An 18,813-nucleotide genomic window follows, 5' to 3' on the forward strand; every position below is an offset into this window, starting at 1 on the left:
AAAAGTATAGATTAACAAGCTATGAGGTGAACCCTGCATTTCGAGAGAGACAGTTTAAATTCAGGACAAATAGGCTGCTGATCAGATCCACTCCCTTCATCAGTTTTCTAATTAGCATTTCAATTTTATTGAACCATGTAACCCAATGCTCTTACCTCTAATGTAGGAATATATGAGTCTGATCAACTCCTAGTACAATTGTTCAATACCATTACATACTGGGTGCAAAGTAAGTGAATACATTTTAATCGCCTACCTGGCTGGTAGATTCATAATCCAGAGCGCTTGCTGTCGAAATGACACCGACCGTGTTAATGGCAAACAGCGTGAGAGTTCCAGATGTGGACGTGCCGAGAATAGAGTACTGTAAAATAGTTAAACACGCACATGCGGAGAGATTGACGTGAAAAGTGCAACAGGTACGGTTTGAATAAGCAACTTCAGATGATTAAATCCAGATAAAAAATACAGTGGATGGTAGTCTGTGGGTTAACAAACATAGAAATAAATAAATCACATCCCTTACATGAAGTAGGTGGGTGAGTCCTACCGTGAGCTGTTGAGCAAGCTAGTGACATGTGGAAGTTAGTCATTGCATGGGTGGGAAGTAATTAAAGTAACATGGTCTTTGGGTTGGGATGAGGCAAAGATCTCCATGTTATGGTGTAGGGTTCGGCTTCAATGGAGGACAAAGAATCTCTGGGTGGATGTAGACAAATTGTTCCTGGTGACGGTTGGGTGTATATAGAGGAGCATCTGAGGTCAGACTGCCCCAGTGGTGGGAAAGCAGGGGTTAACAATGAGTAGAGTATCTCTGGCTCTGGGGGTGGAATTTGGATCCAGGTATCACTTCAAGTCAAAGAAAGTTCAAAACTCACCGTTAATGCGTCATTGTCAGGATCCGACGCGGAGAAACTGTGAACAAATTCTCCCGTAGAGATGGTCTCAGCGATAGTCACGTTTTGACCTGGATAAAACAATTAAGTTTGATAAATACTACTGATGTCCAGTTAAGCCCATCTCCTACAGTGATATTAGTGTCTTATGCATTTCAATATGATATAAGAAAGGGAATGTAATGCTATCTACTCAGTGATTGCACCCTGATGCCTTGTCAATGAATACATTCCCACTGTGGGCACTTTAAAACTTTCCATGATTTACAATGACATGTGAACAACGTAGCTGCAAAAATGCTCTAACAATGAAACTCAGTGAAATAGTTGCAGCAGACATTGATTAAAATAAGTCTTACAAGTGTTAATCATTGAGTAAAAAATGCTTCAGCTCGAGTTAGGAAGATTCTGAGGCATAAAGTATCAAGACTATTGCTAGTATATATAATTTCCTTTTGTTTAGTTCAGAGATGCAGCATGGAAACAGGCCCTTCGGCCCAACGAATTCTGCCAACAGGTGGATTTCGATCCATTCTAGTCTGGCAATTGGAGCACGAAGAACAAAATGATGGAGACCCAAAAATTGCTTTAAAAAATATAATCTTCATGATAATCAATACTTGGCTCTAATTTTGATAATAGTTGAAACATGTTCACCGGTATCTGCTTACCTGAATTGGTAACACATTCAGGAGCTTCATTGATGGGATTCAATGAAATGTTCATGTTACATATTGCTGTATTACCTCCTGTGTCAGTGACAACCACAGTTAATGTATAGAATGTAACTACAGATGTGTTTTCATAATCCAGCTGTAACGTGTTTGAGATTTTTGCAGTGTTTCCAGCTGTAATACAAATGCATGTGTTGCAATCAAACAATGTTTGTTGACATCTTATTTCCTGATCATACATCTTCAGCTGATGGTAAACACGTGCATTGACGAACAATGGACAATGAGTGAGGATAGAGACAAAAGATGTTCTTCAATAAGAATACACCAGTCTTTAGTGCATTGTGAGCACATTCCAAACTGCAAACTAAGATCAGATGTTCTACCATATTCCTCACAGTGAGCTGACAGTCTCTTCTGATGCTCATTATTTACAGCATGTATTTTTATCGAAGTATTTTCATCCCTTTTGACTCAAATTAGATTCTGAGGGAGGGAGAGATACAGCATGGTGATAGTCCCCACAGCCCAAAGAATCTGCACTGACCATCAGGTATTCACCTTCACGTTAATTTTCCCTGAATCTATTGTATTCATCCCACATTCCCATCAACTACTGGTTCATCCCAGATTCCACATGCTTCCACATTTTTTTTTCGCCTTCCATCACAGTGGGGAATGTGGAGTAGTCACTATGGTGGATGTTCATGTTAAATTGTATTTTGTGTGTTCCGTTGCTTTTTATTTGTATGACTGACTAGGCAAAGGAAATTCCTCATATGTTGCAAAACATACTTGGCTTAATAAAGTATTATTGTGATTGTGATTGTGATTGACATAGGGAACAATTTACACCAGGCCAATTTTAGGAATGTGGGAGGAAACTGCAGTGCCCAAAGAAACTGGACACAGTCACGGGCAAAACGTGCAAACTCTGCACAGACACCACCAAAGGTCAGGGTTGAACGTGGCCCTCTGAAGCAGAAACTCTACCAGCTGTATCACCTTTCCGCTTTTGCACAGGCATTGCAGTATAAAAGTTGCAGCAAAGCAACAGGCGAGTAGTCGTAAGATAACACTCAATGATATTCAAACCTTAGATAGACACAAAAAGCTGGAGTAACTCAGCGGGTCAGGCATCGTGTCTGGAGAAAGGGAATAGGTGAAGTTTTGGGTCGAGACCCTTGTTATTCCTACCTTGGTTGATTTCAAAGACAGGTTCATTGGCCAAAAAGCTAAAAGTCAGGTTGTCATTATCATCATCATCAGAGGCAGATAAAGAAATTAGTTCGGTTCCTGCAGCCACTTCTTCATTCATGGTCACAGTGCTTGATGGGCAGGAGCTGAAATGAGGGAACCATTCAATGAATGAACCAAAGAGAGATCAATATAAGAGGGAACCGACCAGTGTTGTCCCAACTGTTGTTCCTTCATCCAAGATCAAAGCATTTACTGGACAGAAGCTGAAAGTGTGATAAATGTTCCAATTAATAAAGCAAAGTACCATATTGCACGTCGGATGTAATGATAATTACTGCACCTGATGGTCGGAGATTCATCATTGACGTCAGTAACTGTGATAGTCAATGTGCCAGTGCAACTGAGGCTTGTAGTCGCATTGTCTTCAATAGAAACCTCAACATAGAAGAGCTGGAATGAAGAATAGAATTGATGAACATAGTATTTGATCTGTTAAATGATTGGTATAAACGTTCTTGTTATCTGGTGATAATAATGTATCACCTACCCTGTCGCCATTTTCATAATTCAGAGCAGCGGATGTGGAAATTTGACCCATATTGTCCACGTTAAATCGAGCGGTGGAATTGACAGAGGAGGTCGACAGAATGGAATACTTGGAAAATAAAAATGTTTAGATTCCTATAAGTGTCCTATTTCATTCTGTGGCAGAGCATTTAGTGAAGCTTTGTTTCCTTAACAAATATCACATAATTATATGAAAAATAGAAAAACACTGATAATTAACACATAATGATCACAGTTTATGTGAAAGGGGCACAATTAGGCCATTCAGCCCATCAAGTCTATGCTACCATTCAGTCATGGCTGATCTATCTTTCCCTCTCAACCTCATTCTCCTGCCTTCACCCCCCGACACCCGCACTAATCTAAATCAATAATGTAGGAATATCAATAGACAATAGATAATAGAGAATAGGTGCAGGAGCAGGCTATTCGGCCCTTCGAGCCAGCTCCATCATTCACTGTGATCATGTCTGATCATCCATGTTCAGTACCCCATTCCTTCCTTCTCACCATATCCTCTGACTCTGCTATCTTTAAGAGCTCTATCTAACTCTCTCTTGATAGCATCCGGAGAATTTGGCCTCTATTGAATAGAATAGAATAGAATAGAATAGAATAGAATAGTTTCTTTATTGTCATTGTAACATGAACCATGTACAACGAAATTGTAAAATGTCAGCCAGTCAGTGCACCATTCAAACATTTCTAAAAGCTAACGATACATACAAGGTAAAATATTTAAAAAGATAAACAACTAAAATAAATATCATAAAAATAGCACGCATAAACACCCAGCCCTACATCCTTGTGTCGATTTCATGTATGTATGTATCGCCCCTGCGTTCCTTGGCGGCTACATTTAGTGCCTTTATAGCAGTGGGGTAAAAACTGTTTTTAAGTCTGTTTGTCCTTGTCCTTGTAGATCTGTACCGTCTGCCTGACGGTAACAGTTCAAACAGGGAGTGTCCGGGGTGGGAAATGTCCTTTATAATACTCTGGGATTTTTTGATGCAGCGGGAACTGTGTAAGTCCTCCAAGGTAAGGAGAGGGCATCCGACAATCCTCTGGGCGTTGTCAATGGCCCTCTGGAGCGCTTTCCTCTGAGCCGCTGTGCAGCTGGTGTACCATACGCATACACAGTATGTTAGGAGGCTCTCAATGGAGCACCGATAAAAGGACAGCAGCAGTCTCTGAGTGATGTTATTCTTCCTGAGCACCCTCAGGAAGTGCAGTCTCTGCTGGACCTTTTTCAGCAGCGCAGAGGTGTTCACGCTCCACGTCAGGTCCTCCTCAATATGGATTCCCAGGAAGCGGAAATCCGCCACCCTCTCCACACAGTCCCCTCTGATAACTAATGGTACCATGTCCGTTTTATTCTTCCTGAAGTCTATTATTATCTCCTTGGTCTTTAAGGTGTTAAGGAGCAGGTTATTTTCTCCACACCACACTGTCAGCTGCTCCACCTCATCCCGGTAGGCGTACTCGTCCCCCCCGGAGATGAGTCCCACCACCGTAGTGTCATCCGCAAATTTGACAATGGTGTTGCTGTGGTGGGCGGGGATGCAGTCATGTGTGTAGATGGTGTAGAGCAGGGGGCTCAGCACGCAGCCCTGTGGAGAGCCGGTACTGAGGCTGAGGGCCGTGGATGTGTGATGGCCCACTCTGACTCTCTGGCTGCGACCCGACAGGAAGCTATTTATCCACATGCAGGTGGAGTGTGGAAGTCCCAAGTCCCCCAGTTTGTCCACCAGTTTGTGGGGAAGGATGGTATTAAAGGCAGAGCTGTAGTCCACAAAGAGCATCCGCACGTAGCTCCCCCGCTGCTCCAGGTGGGACAGTGCAGCATGGAGAGCTGTGGCTACAGCGTCCTCTGTAGATCTATTCGCTCTGTACGCAAACTGGTGGGGGTCAAAGCTTCGGGGCAGGAGTGATGTGATGTGACCCCGGACCAGTTTTTCAAAACACTTCATCACCACTGGTGTGAGTGCGACTGGCCGGTAGTCGTTGAGGCTGGAAATGTGGGGTTTTTTGGGCAAGGGGACTATGGTTGCGGACTTCAGACAGGGTGGAACAGTGGACTGGGCCAGAGACTGGTTGAAAATCCTCGTACAGACTCCAGCCAGCTGGTCAGCGCAGTCCTTCAGCACGCGTCCAGAGACGCCGTCGGGTCCAGTAGCCTTCTGAGGCAGAGAATTCCACAGATTCACAACTCTCTGGGTGAAAAAGTTTTTCCTCATCTCCGTTCTAAATGGCCTACCCCTTATTCTTAAACTGTGGACCCTGGTTCTGGACTCCCCAAACATCTGGAACATGTTTCCTGCCTCTAGCGTGTCCAATCCCTTAATATTCTTATATGTTTCAACAAGATCCCATCTCATCCTTCTAAATTACAGATTATACAAGCCCAGCCACTCCATTTTATCAACATATGACAGTCCCGCATCCCGGGAATTAAACTTGTGAACCTACGCTGCACTCCCTCAATAGCAAGAATGTCCTTCCTTAAATTTGGAGACCAAAACTGCACACAATACTCCAGGTGTGGTCTCAAATCTTATATTCTGTTGGAAGAAACGAATATCAAAGAGACACCGATAAATAGCTCAGAAATGTGAATGAATGTACTAACACTGGTTACAGACATATTGCTTCCTCTGGATGTGATCTCTCAGCACCCATTAATTTGGGATTCCCTTTGTAAGATAGCATTGGCTACTGCTGTTAAAGGTTTCAAACATTTTTGCAACATTGATACTGCCAGACAAATTGGAATTTAGTCAATTGTTTTTGGAATGACTTACATGTAAAATATCTTTGTCTGGATCAGATGCAGTTAGTTTATAGACCGATGCCCCATTAATAGTGGTTTCTGGAATAGTCACAGCCGGTCCTGAGGATAGTAGAAACATATTTTATCAATAGATTAATCTGGCAGTAGAATAGTTTGAGTTTCAGACTTTTTGATGATTCAAGAGTGAAACAGCTTGAGCAGAGTTTTTCATGTTATCCTGGCATTAATTCTACTGCAACAAGAAAACAATTGCAATTGCCCCGTGGAGCATGAAGCGATGACAGGGAAGAGGAGGCATCGTGGTAAGGGTCGCTAGGTCAGCCGTTATAGGTTGTGGTAAGAGAATGAACTCTCCCTGATCGTCCTATACACATACTCTTCTGGATGAATACTTTGGAATTGATCTGCAAATCAGTCAGGAAAATACCAGGGAATCGGCCTTCCAGCCAATAAAGCCAGATGGGTTTCACAATCCAGAATTAAAATGTCATTGAAGTACATTTGGTGACCAGAATCTTCGGAGAAGCTTAATTAGATGTCCACAAATCCTTTGTAATCAAATCACCTCCAGAAAAAAGTAATATATCTGGCTGTACTCACAAGGAACTGCAGATGCTGGCTTACATACACGACACAATGTGCTGTAATTCAATGGGTCAGGCAGCATCTCTGGGGAACATGGATCGGTGAATTAGTTTAGTTTAGTTTAGGTTTGAGATACATAGTGGAAACAGGCCCTTCGACCCACCAAATCCACGCTGACTAATGATCACCCATACACTAGTTCTATCCTACACACTGGGAACAATTTACAGAAGCCAATTAACCTACAAAGCTGCACATCTTAGGAATATGTGATGAAACCAAAACGCCCAGAGAAAACACTTGCGGTCACAGGAAGAATGTACAAACTCTGTACAGTCAGCACCCATAGTCAAGGTTAAGTTCTAATGTCTGGCGCTATAAGGCAGCAACCACCGCCTTGCCACTGTGCCATCTGAGGTGATGTTCAGGGATGGGACACTTCTTCAGACTGAAGAAGGATCCTGACCCAAAACTTTGCCTACCCATTTTCTCCAGAGATGCTGCCTGATCCGTTGTGTCACTTTGTGTCTGGATGGTGGGCTTTTCATTTTCAGTAGTTCAATGGGTGGAAAGGATTCATATTTTCCACATGCATTATTTAGTATTTCAAAACCACTTGGCAGTCTGATTATTGCATGGGCAGTGTGTCCATCAAAGATAATTTAAACACAATAAAATATGATTCAAAATCTAACAATCTTAATCTGATCCCAGCAATCCACCCAGGGGGCATTTTATTGTTTGCTAATCTCTGTCAATGTATTAATTTATACCTTGCTTTACTCAATTGTGTTGCACTCACCTGTTCCTGCTACAAACTGAGCCTCACAGTCAGGAGCTTCATTAACAGCATTTATGGTCACTGTCAGGCTGCATGTTGCGCTGTTGGAGCCCAAGTCGCTGACGATTATCGTTAGTAGGTAGCTTTTGCTAGCAGAGGCATCGTCATAGTCCAATAAGGAATTGGTGACAATCCAGGCATTATTTCCATCTGAAAGTGAGTCACAAGTTTGTTCATACAGATCACTTAACTGTTTCGATATGAAACTTAGACTTGAGTGTGGACCTCAACCACCGTCCCTCCCAGTCAATGTGCATCATGCTGAATAGTTTTGGTGTATCTGGGCATAAATCACTCAGTGAAATTAGCACAGGCATCCGCACATCTTTGTTGTCATCTCATTTGAACAACTATTTGGCGAGCAGCATAGAAACCGGAGGGACCTCTTATCTGAGGGATTATTGAAGCATGTTACTCAGCATTGGTTATTTAGTCTTGCTGCGTATAGGACAATTCAAAAATAGCGTTACGGAAAGCAGATAGTCAAAACCATGATCTTCAACCAAACAAGCACAAGTGATCAAGGCAATAAGCTCTCGAGATGCAAGGCACAAAGCATTCATTCATTTGCTTTTCAGAGTGTCCACATTATTATATGATAACAATCTGAAGACAACCAATTCCACTAAAACATTTCACACCTTTGTTGAAGAATATAGACAGTTTTCATGCGTGTGCAAAATCAGTTGACATATCACTTGAAAAAAATGTCTTAAGATATGTGTTCAGTCTGATGCGGGTAATTTCTGTGTTGTACTCATCTAATTGCCTTGATTCTCTGTCATAGTTACAGCTCCTTCCATTTAGCATGAGAATGCCTTCATTCTAATGCTTGTCTACATATGATTCAATGGAAAACACATGCACTCTGTCAAGTCAAATACCAGGCTGTCTGTTCTCCCAGCAAGTGATAAGAGCAAATCTGCTACTGACACATTGATCCCAGGAAATAAATATCTGGACCCCCCCCCCCTCCCCCCCTCCCAGTCTAAACAATTTCAGTAGGTGGCAATGGTTGCATCAGAGCTTGGCTTGGGAATAGCTCTGCCCAAGAACGCTGGAAATAATTACACAGATCTGTAAATGTAGCCGTGTCCATCACACAGACTAGACTCCTCTTACACTTCACACTGCCTTGGAAAAGCAGCCAACATAGTGAAGGGTCTCAACCCGAAACGTCTCCCATGTCTCTCCAGAGATGCTGCCTATCCCACTGAGTTATTCCAACTTTTTGTGTCAAACATAGTCAAAGACTTGTCCCACCCCCCATCATTCCCTTATCTCCCAGTCCCATCAGGCAGAAGAAACAAGAGTTTGAAAGCACGCACCACCAGTTTCCGGAACAGATTCTATTTACCCTCTTTTATCAAGCGTCAGAACAATCCTTCCATGAACTAGGGTACAAACCGATTTTCCTCTACCTCATTGTGCACATTGGATTTTGTCTCTGGAACTGTGCGCTACATTGCTCTCAACTATAATCTGCACTCTGTATCTTTCTCTTCATTCTATCTATTGTACTTGAATTTGGTTGATTACATTTATGTAGAGGATTACCTGATTTGATTGAATAACATGTAAAGCAAATCTTTTTACTGTAGCTCTACACATGACAATGATAAACCTAAACATTCCTGACGTAAGATAAATGATGAAATAGAGGGAATTTCTGGAAATACTTGCATGAGAGCACTCTGAAAATTGCTCCAGATTCCTAACATCTCCTTTATGTTGGTTTGAACAGAGTAAGATATCCTTTATTTCACAGGATATCAGGTATAATAATTCAGCAGACAATCAATCAATGGGCATAGTGTATAACATGGAGCAGAAAGCAATGACAACATTAAATATTCCTGCTTATTGTAAAGAGAGAGAAATGCTCCTCTCTCTGAAATATCTACATGAAGAATGTCAATCCTCTTACCTTGATACATTTGGAACTGAGATACAGGAGTTGCGAAGGAGAAGGTCAAATTGTCATTGGCATCATTGTCAGACGCTGTTAAAGCTAACACCTGACTCATGACAGGAAGCTCTTCATCCACTGAGACTGGATTCGAAGTGCAGTTACTAGAAATGGTGATGGTATATAATCAATTTGCAGCTGCATCTTATTCAGTTGTAAAGAACTATTTTCATGAATCCCTTCTCTTTGAACATTTGTTTCACAGTTTATTGGATATAATTATAGAAATATTTAGAAGAGAAAAATAGCAGTGGATTATCTGATTCCCATGACATCTGAGTGTGAGGAGTGGGGTAAATGGTGAGAGCAAGGGTGGCTGCATAAACATTTAAGTAAGACTCCTAAAGCTGTTTTAGGCTGTTCAGGCCAAATGACATGAAATTTAAAAAAAAGCAAATTAATCAGAAAATGCACGTTTTTCATTTGAGAATGTTACATGTACCAACATCGTGATTCTTGTCTTTAAGCACAGTGGCACAGTGGTAGAGTTGCTGCCTTACAGTGCCAGATACCCGGGTTCGATCCTGACTATGGGTGCTGTCTGTACGGAGGTTTGTATGTTCTCCCTGTGACAGCCTGGGTTTTACCCAGCTGCTCCAGTTTCCTCCCACACTCCAAAGGCGTACAGGTTTGTAGGTTAATTGACTTAGCTAAAATTTGTAAATTGTCCCTGGAGTGTAGGATCGTGTTAGTGTGCGGGGATCATTGGTTGCCGTAGATCCAGTGGGCCATGAGTCCTGCTTCCACGCTGTAACTCTAACTAAATTCCTCGTCCCATGTAGTGAAGAACTTCTATATCTCACCAGTTCATGTGACCAATTGATTTCCCCAAACGAGTCTAATAACAAACCTTATAACTGGAGCTTCATCATTGACGTCAGTAATGTGAATGGTTACTGTGCCAGTACAAGTTTCACCTGCTGGGTCAGATACAGAAATCACGGCATCATACCGCATCAGCTGCAGAGATAGAAAATGCCAAAGAATTTGGTAACTTGGTAAAAATTGACCAATGGTTAAGTATTAGGAAATACAGACACAGTCAACAAGAGCATAATAGTTAAGCACCATCAGTCACTGGCTCCTTCAAACATTTCCCGTACATATCGGTCACATTGCCAACATTCTGTTATTGTTAAAACACTGATGCATGATAACCTAAATGTATTTTGCTTTTAAACATCACAGCTATTAATCACGTGGACCTTAACTAGAGACACGAGACTGCAGATGTTGGAATCTTGAATAAAAAAAACAAAGTGCTGGAGGAACTCAGTGATTCAGGCAGCATCTGTGGAGAGAAGTGAACAGGGACAGACAAATTCTTAGGTCGAGACCTTTCTTCAGATCATCTCTGACCGCTCTCACGCTGGCCACAAACTCTTTGAATGAATTCCCTCTGGAAGACGACTCTGGACTGTCAAAGCTGCCACAGCCAGGCATAAAAACAGCTTATTCCACGAGTAGTAGCTCTACTCAATAACCAAATATCTGTATAGAAGTTATATAGAATGTATATAGAAGAAACACATTACTTCTTAAATCTTACCAATATGCTTAAAACATTTAGTAAAGCTCGCAGATGTCAGCTTTTTTGTGTGCTCAGAAGGCCCAAAAACATGTTATTGCTTAGTTTATTTTTGCTTTAGTCTATTACATTATGGTAACTCAGAAATTGGAGATAAAAGACAAGGACAGTACGAGGTTAAAGTTAGTAAAAACATGAGTGCTAAGCAGCCAAAGATAAGAACTGAGATTACAATAAAATGCTGTATGGAAGGATGGATCAGAGAACATTTGGAGAGTGGCCGAGCTGTACTATCTCTGAATGTTCCAGGCCCAGATTTGTGCAAATTAAAGGCTTCTCGTCTTCTTGAAGAATTCTCCGTGTCTGTGTCATTTATATCTTAGAATCTGAGTCTTGTAAACCACGACATCTGCAGCCTCGTTTTGCGCTGGTACTTTATGTTTCACATGTTTAATCAATAATGTTTTATTATTAATGTTTCATGAGTCATTCCTAACTGTCACTGCATGTCATGTTGTCACTTGCGAGCGGAGCACCAAGGCAAATTCCTTGCATGTGAATACTTGGCCAATAAACGTATTCATTCATTCATCACTGGTGCGAAAAGTATAGATTAACAAGCTATGAGGTGAACCCTGCATTTCAAGAGAGACAGTTTAAATCCAAGACAAATAGGCTGCTGATCAGATCCACTCCCTTCATCAGTTTTCTAATTAGCATTTCAATTTTATTGAACCATGTAACCCAATGCTCTTACCTCTAATGTAGGAATATATGAGTCTGATCAACTCCTAGTATAATTGTTCAATACCATTACATACTGGGTGCAAAGTAACTGAATACATTTTAATCGCCCTACCTGGCTGGTAGATTCATAATCCAGAGCGCTTGTTGTCGAAATGACACCCACCGTGTTAATGGCAAACAGTGTGAGAGTTCCAGATGTGGACGTGCCGAGAATAGAGTACTGTAAAATAGTTAAACACGCACATGCGGAGAGATTGACGTGAAAAGTGCAACAGGTACGGTTTGAATAAGCAACTTCAGATGATTAAATCCAGATAAAAAATACAGTGGATGGTAGTCTGTGGGTTAACAAACATAGAAATAAATAAATCACATGCCTTACATGAAGTAGGTGGGTGAGTCCTACCGTGAGCTGTTGAGCGAGCTAGTGACATGTGGAAGTTACCATTGCATGGCTGGGAAGTAATTAAAGTTACACGGTCTTTGGGTTGGGATGAGGCAAAGATCTCCATGTGATGATGTAGGGTTCGGCTTCAATGGAGGACAAAGGATCTCCGGGTGGATATAGACAAATTGTTTCTGGTGACGGTTGGGTGTATATAGAGGAGCATCTGAGGTCAGACTGCCCCAGTGGTGGGAAGGCAGGGGTTAACAATGAGTAGAGTATCTCTGGCTCTGAGGGTGGAAATTGGATCCAGGTATCACATCAAGTCAAAGAAAGTTTAAAACTCACCGTTAATGCGTCATTGTCAGGATCCGACGCGGAGAAACTGTGAACAAATTCTCCCGTAGAGATGGTCTCAGCGATAGTCACGTTTTGACCTGGATAAAACAATTAAGTTTGATAAATACTACTTCTTCTTCTTCTTGCGTATGTAAGACAACTTGTTCTGTTTGATCTTCTGTTTGTGCACGCCAGGTTGATTGCATTTGTCGAAACAGGGTGGATCACGTGAAGGTTGCAATTTCCTACCCCATAAATACTACTGATGTCCAGTTAACCCCATCCCCTAAAGTTATATTAGTGTCTTATGCATTTCAATATGATATAAGAAAGGGAATGTAATTCTATCTACTCAGTGATTGCACCCTGATGCCTTGTCAATGAATACATTCCCACTGTGGGCACTTTAAAACTTTCCATGAGTTACAATGACGTGTGAACAACGTAGCTGCAAAAATGCTCTAACAATGAAACTCAGTGAAATAGTTGCAGCAGACATTGATTAAAATAAGTATAACAAGTGTTAATCATTGAGTAAAAAATGCTTCAGCTCGAGTTTGGAAGATTCCGAGGCATAAAGTATCAAGACTATGGCTTGTATATTTAATTTCATTTTGTTTAGTTCAGAGATGCAGCATAGAAACAGGCCCTTCGGCCCAACAAATTCTGCCAACAGGTGGATTTTTATCCTTTCTAGTTGGAGCACGAAGAACAAAATGATGAAATTGCTATAAAAAATATCATCTTCATGATAATCAAAACTCGGCTCTAATTATGATAATAGTTAAAACATGTTCACCTGTATCTGCTTACCTGAATTAGTAACACATTCAGGAGCTTCATTGATGGGATTCAATGAAATGTTCATGTTACATATTGCTGTATTACCTCCTGGGTCAGTGACAACTACAGTTAATGTATAGAATGTAACTACAGATGTGTTTTCATAATCCAGCTGTAACGTGTTTGAGATTCTTGCAGTGTTTCCAGCTGTAATACAAATGCATGTGTTGCAATCAAACAATGTTTGTTGACATCTTATTTCCTTATTATACATCTTCAGCTGATGGTAAACACGTGCATTGACGAACAATGGACAATGAGTGAGGATAGAGACAAAAGATGTTCTTCAATAATGAATAATTTCATATGAAGAAAGACTGAATAGACTCGGTTTGTACTCGCTAGAATTTAGAAGATTGAGGGGGGATCTTATAGAAACTTACAAAATTCTTAAGGGGTTGGACAGGCTAGATGCAGGAAGATTGTTCCCGATGTTGGGGAAGTCCAGAACAAGGGGTCACAGTTTAAGGATAAGGGGGAAATCTTTTAGGACCGAGATGAGGAAAACTTTTTTCACACAGAGAGTGGTGAATCTCTGGAATTCTCTCCCGCAGAAGGTGGTTGAGGCCAGTTCATTGGCTATATTTAAGTTAGATGTGGTCCTTGTGGCTAAAGGGATCAGGGGGTATGGAGAGAAGGCAGGTACAGGATACTGAGTTGGATGATCAGCCATGATCATATCGAATGGCGGTGCAGGCTCGAAGGGCCGAATGGCCTACTCCTGCACCTATTTTCTATGTTTTTATGTTTCTAATAAGAATACACCAGTCTTTAGTGCATTGTGAGCACATTCCAAACTGCAAACTAAGATCAGACGTTCTACCATATTCTTCACAGTGAGCTGACAGTCTCTTCTGATGCTCATTATTTACAGCGTGTAGTGTGTCGAAGTATTTTCATCCCTTTTGACTCAAATTAGATTCTGAGGGAGGGAGAGATACAGCATGGTGATAGTCCCCTCAGCCCAAAGAATTCATCCCACATTCTCTTCAACTACCAAAATCTGGGAATGTGGGAGCAAACTGGAGTGCCCAAAGAAACTGGAGTGCCCAAAGAAAATGTACACAGTCACGGGCAAAGCGTGCAAACTCTGCACAGACAGCACCAAAGGTCAGGGTTGAACGTGGCCCTCTGGAGCAGCAACTCTACCAGCAGTATCAGCTTTCCGCTTTTGCAATACAGGCATTGCAGTATAAAAGTTGCAGCACAGCAACAGGCGAGTAGTCAAAAGATAACACTAAATGATATTCCTACCTTAGATAGACACAAAAAGCTGGAGTAACTCTGCGGGTCAGACAACAGAAAGAGAATAGGTGAAGTTTTGGGTCTTGTTATTCCTACCTTGGTTGATTTCAAAGACAGGTTCATTGGCCAAAAAGCTAAAAGTCAGGTTGTCATTATCATCATCATCAGAGGCAGATAAAGAAATTAGTTCGGTTCCTGCAGCCGCTTCTTCATTCATGGTCACAGTGCTTGATGGGCAGGAGCTGAAATGAGGGAACCATTCAATGAATGAACCAAAGAGAGATCAATATAAGAGGGAGCCAATGTTGTCTGTCAAAACAGGAGTGATATTTAATGTACCTGATGGTTGGAGTTTCATCATCTACGTCACTAACTATGATGGTCACTGTGCCAGTGCAGCTGAGGCTTGCTGTCACATTCTCAACAATGGATACCACTGCATAGAAAACCTGGAGTGAAAGAATGGAAAAGAGGAATAGAATTAAAAATTGCAGATCTTTAAAATGGCTAGAGCCAAAATCTGGGTGAGAATATTGTTTCCCTACCGTGTCGCCATTTTCAAAATCCAAAGCAGTTGTTGTGGAAATGAGACCCAAATTATCCACACTGAATCGAGCAGTGGTATTGGTCGAGGATCTCGGCAGAATGGAATACTTGGAAGAAAAAAATTTTTTAGGTTCATGTCAGTGAAAGCTTCGTTCTCTGGTATTGGTGGAGAAGGTTGGGTTTCTTTACGTGTAATGTTCAACAAGCACATTGTTGCATTGTCAACATGCATGGGCAATGCCTGCACACTACACTCAATCTGTTGGGCTTTTATTGGGGAAGAGCGAGGATCAGAAACAGCAATCAGATCATTCTGCATTGATGTTTAGAAGTCACAGTCATACCGCACAGAAACAGGCCCTTCCACCCAACATGTCCATGCCGACCTAGATAACCCATCTAAAATTTGCACAGGACAATAATTTGAGTCAAATGATAACAGAGATCAGAGAGGATGGGGAGATTTGGAGCAGCCCTGATAAAGATAAGAGAAGACAAAACATCCTCCATGATAATTCTCAACACCAATGCCCCACAAAGATGCATTCCCAGTCTCAAACCGTGCAGCCAACTTCTAGACCATTTACAAGTTTGTAGTTGACACCACAGCAGCGTGCTTGGTCTTGATCAATGATGAGATGGGGTAAAAGAAGGAGATAGAGAGCTTAGTAGAAATACAACAACCTCTCCTCAATGTCAGCAAGACAAAGGAGCTAGTTTTAGACTTCAGGAAGTGAGTACATGCCCCAATCAAAATCAATGCCGCTGATGTGGAAATGGTTGAGAGCTTCAGGTTTCCAGGCATCAATTGGTCCTGGACCAACCATATTCAAGCTACATTTTTTTTTTTAAACACCAACGCCCCTACATTCTCAGAAGATAAAGGAAGTTTGGCAAGTATCCAATGAATCTTACCAACCTACAGACACACTGTGGACAGTATGCTATCAGGGTGCATCACAGCTTGGTTTTGGAATAGCCTGAGACTGCAAGAAATTGCAGAGTTGCTGATGTAGCCCGGCCTATCACACAGACCAGCCTCCCAAACATCGACCCTTTCTACACTTTACTCTGCTCGGGGAAACAGCCAACATAATCAAGGATCGTTTTCATCCCAGTCTTTCCATCCCCCGTCAGGCAGAAGATACGCAAGCTTGAAACCATGGACGAAGAGATTCAGGAATGGCTTATTTTCTGTTGTTAGAGTATTGGATGGTCCTTCCCCTTTGTGCATTGCAGTCCTCATCTTCTAATTTATCTCATTGCAGACCTTGGGATTTGTCTTTAGCATTATAATGGCGTAACAACTTATTCTGAACTCCGGTATTTTTTGCTTTGCACGACCCGTTGTACTTGTGTATGGCTTAATAGTACTAAGGTATAATAGAATTTGGTTTCATTGGATAGCAAGCAAACAAAAGCTGGTTTCATTGGATAGCACACAAACAAAAGTACATCGGGCTGTCCGTACTGGCGACTACGGAGGGTTTATGGCCCCGACAATGGGTGATCAAGGAGGAGGACTGGTTGAAATTTGTTGCCTTCCACCACAGTGAAGAATGCAGTGGTGGATGTTTGTGTTCAATTTTATTTTGTATTGGGTGTTATTTTTAAGTGTATCGCTGCTGGCAAATTCATTTCACTACACCTTCGGGAGCATGTGACGAATAAAATTGACTTTGACGTTGACTTTGACTTTGTCACTGTATCTCGGTGCATGTGGCAATAGTAATAAACCAAACCTGAATAGGAGGAGATTCCAGAAGGATATGTAGGATGGGGAGGAAAATGGAAATGTAGATTGGAAGGTATACAAGGTAGGAAGCCTGGGTAGAGGAAGAAGGGGGAAAAGAAGATGAACAGGTTAGGAATGAGAGGAGGAATTGGGGAATGAGCCAAATTACTCATATTAGTGCGGAGGATAGTTTTCCAGATCAGAATGTTGACGAATAGACTACTTTGCCAATGGATTCTTGACTTTCTGACATAATCAGTGAGGATAGGTGACACCCCTCTTACAAAATAAATCTCGATACCAGTGCTCTACAAGAATGTGTTCTCAATCCCCTACCATGCTCCCTGCACACTCAGCATTGTGTGGCCAAATTCATATCTAATTCCATCTACACGTTTGCAGATGACACCATTGTGGTGGGCCGAATCATGAACAATGACGAGACAAAGCACAGGAAAGAGATAGATAACTTAGTTACACGGTGTTAGGACAACATCTTCCCTCAATGCCAGCAAGACGAAGGAGTGAAGGGCCTGTCCCACTTGCCGACTTTTTCGGCGACACCCGGCATCATTGACTGACGTATCATGTCACCGAAAAATTTGCGGTGTGACGCGGCGTGACGCGGCGTGATGCAGCGGTGAGGCGGCATGATGACGTATGATGCGCGGTGTTTTTTCAAGTGTCGTGACATTTTTATTGTCGTCGCTGGATTTTGAAATGTTCAAAATCTTTTGGCGACACTGATATGACGCCGGCAATCGCCGAAAAAAATCGCCAAGTGGGACAGGCCCTTTAGTTATCAACTTCAGGAAGCATGATGGAGTACATGCTCTAATCGGCATCAATGGTGCCAAAGGGGAACGGGTTGAGAACTTCAAGTTTCTTGGTATTAATATTACCAATGATAAAATCACACCACTAGTCAGGAACAGCTTCTTCCCATTTGTTATCAGGCTCTAAATGGTCTTTCCATAAACTAGGATATTGTTCGACCCACCTCTACCCCATTGTGGACATTAGACTTTGTCTCTGGACTGGTGTGATACAATGTTGAGAATAATATTCCGCACTCTGTATCTTCCCCTTCTCTCTACTTATAATCCTTGAGGCTGACATGATTGTATTTATGCATTGGATTAACTGATCTGATTGAATAGCATGCAAAAAAAAGCTTGTCACTGTACCTTGGTACACGTGACAATAATAAGCCTAAACCTTTAGGTCACTCTTACTCGCACTCATCCATTATTAGCATGAATAACCATTGTAGCTGCAAGCTGGACAATGGTGAACATTTTGGATTACATTAATCTGGAATTCCCTATCTAGGCACACCATACATCAAATATTAAAATGGTTCAAAACATAGCTTTTAGTCTTGCAGTATACATTTTAAACCACATCAAAAGGAGAGATAGTCTACTATTAGTAAATACTTACTAATAAATCATCTCCATCAGGATCAGATGCACTTAACTTGTAGACTGAGACACTCGTTGCACTAGTCTCTGGAATAGTGACTGTTGGACCTGGATGGAAATATGCATTATCAATATGTTAGATTCTATTGATTTAGCTCATCACAACTTTAAAAAAATATATAATGATTCAATATATTCAATGTTAAAATATTGTAATTAAGATCATATAGTGGAAACTAATGGATGGCAATTCTCCTCAACCATTTGGCTGAAGGTTTTGCGAACTGATTTTGTTTCTTCTTGAGCTTAATGCCTTGATATGGTAGACTCTGTATCGAATGGGGATGGATAGATCATACTGTAGATATACAAAAGAAACTCAATAAACCTGTTCAGTCTCCTCCGTAATTCAATATGATCATGACTACAACCATGACCATGTTCCCTTGTGTGAGATATGAATCCAGCCTCTGGAGGCTTTGACTTTGGTTTTACAAG

At 41.5% G+C, this 18,813-nt stretch overlaps 1 protein-coding gene across 1 annotated transcript in view; it reads right to left on the bottom strand.

Annotated features, from left to right (window-relative positions):
- Positions 1-18,813, bottom strand: part of LOC116984983 (protocadherin Fat 4-like) — a 105,440-nt gene that overhangs the window by 73,353 nt on the left and 13,274 nt on the right. Inside the window, exons 10-25 of the mRNA XM_033039344.1 lie at positions 18,335-18,423; positions 15,156-15,263; positions 14,950-15,059; positions 14,707-14,852; positions 13,336-13,512; positions 12,532-12,620; positions 11,911-12,018; positions 10,374-10,483; positions 9,482-9,627; positions 7,516-7,704; positions 6,139-6,227; positions 3,075-3,220; positions 2,768-2,913; positions 1,568-1,744; positions 879-967; positions 257-364 (exon numbers count right to left, since the gene is read on the bottom strand). Coding sequence (XP_032895235.1) covers positions 257-364; positions 879-967; positions 1,568-1,744; positions 2,768-2,913; positions 3,075-3,220; positions 6,139-6,227; positions 7,516-7,704; positions 9,482-9,627; positions 10,374-10,483; positions 11,911-12,018; positions 12,532-12,620; positions 13,336-13,512; positions 14,707-14,852; positions 14,950-15,059; positions 15,156-15,263; positions 18,335-18,423 — 2,027 coding nt within the window. The remainder of the gene's footprint in view (positions 1-256; positions 365-878; positions 968-1,567; positions 1,745-2,767; positions 2,914-3,074; positions 3,221-6,138; positions 6,228-7,515; positions 7,705-9,481; positions 9,628-10,373; positions 10,484-11,910; positions 12,019-12,531; positions 12,621-13,335; positions 13,513-14,706; positions 14,853-14,949; positions 15,060-15,155; positions 15,264-18,334; positions 18,424-18,813) is intronic.

The sequence above is a fragment of the Amblyraja radiata genome, chromosome 21 (genome assembly GCF_010909765.2).
Source record: "Amblyraja radiata isolate CabotCenter1 chromosome 21, sAmbRad1.1.pri, whole genome shotgun sequence".
Classification (NCBI taxonomy): domain Eukaryota; kingdom Metazoa; phylum Chordata; class Chondrichthyes; order Rajiformes; family Rajidae; genus Amblyraja; species Amblyraja radiata.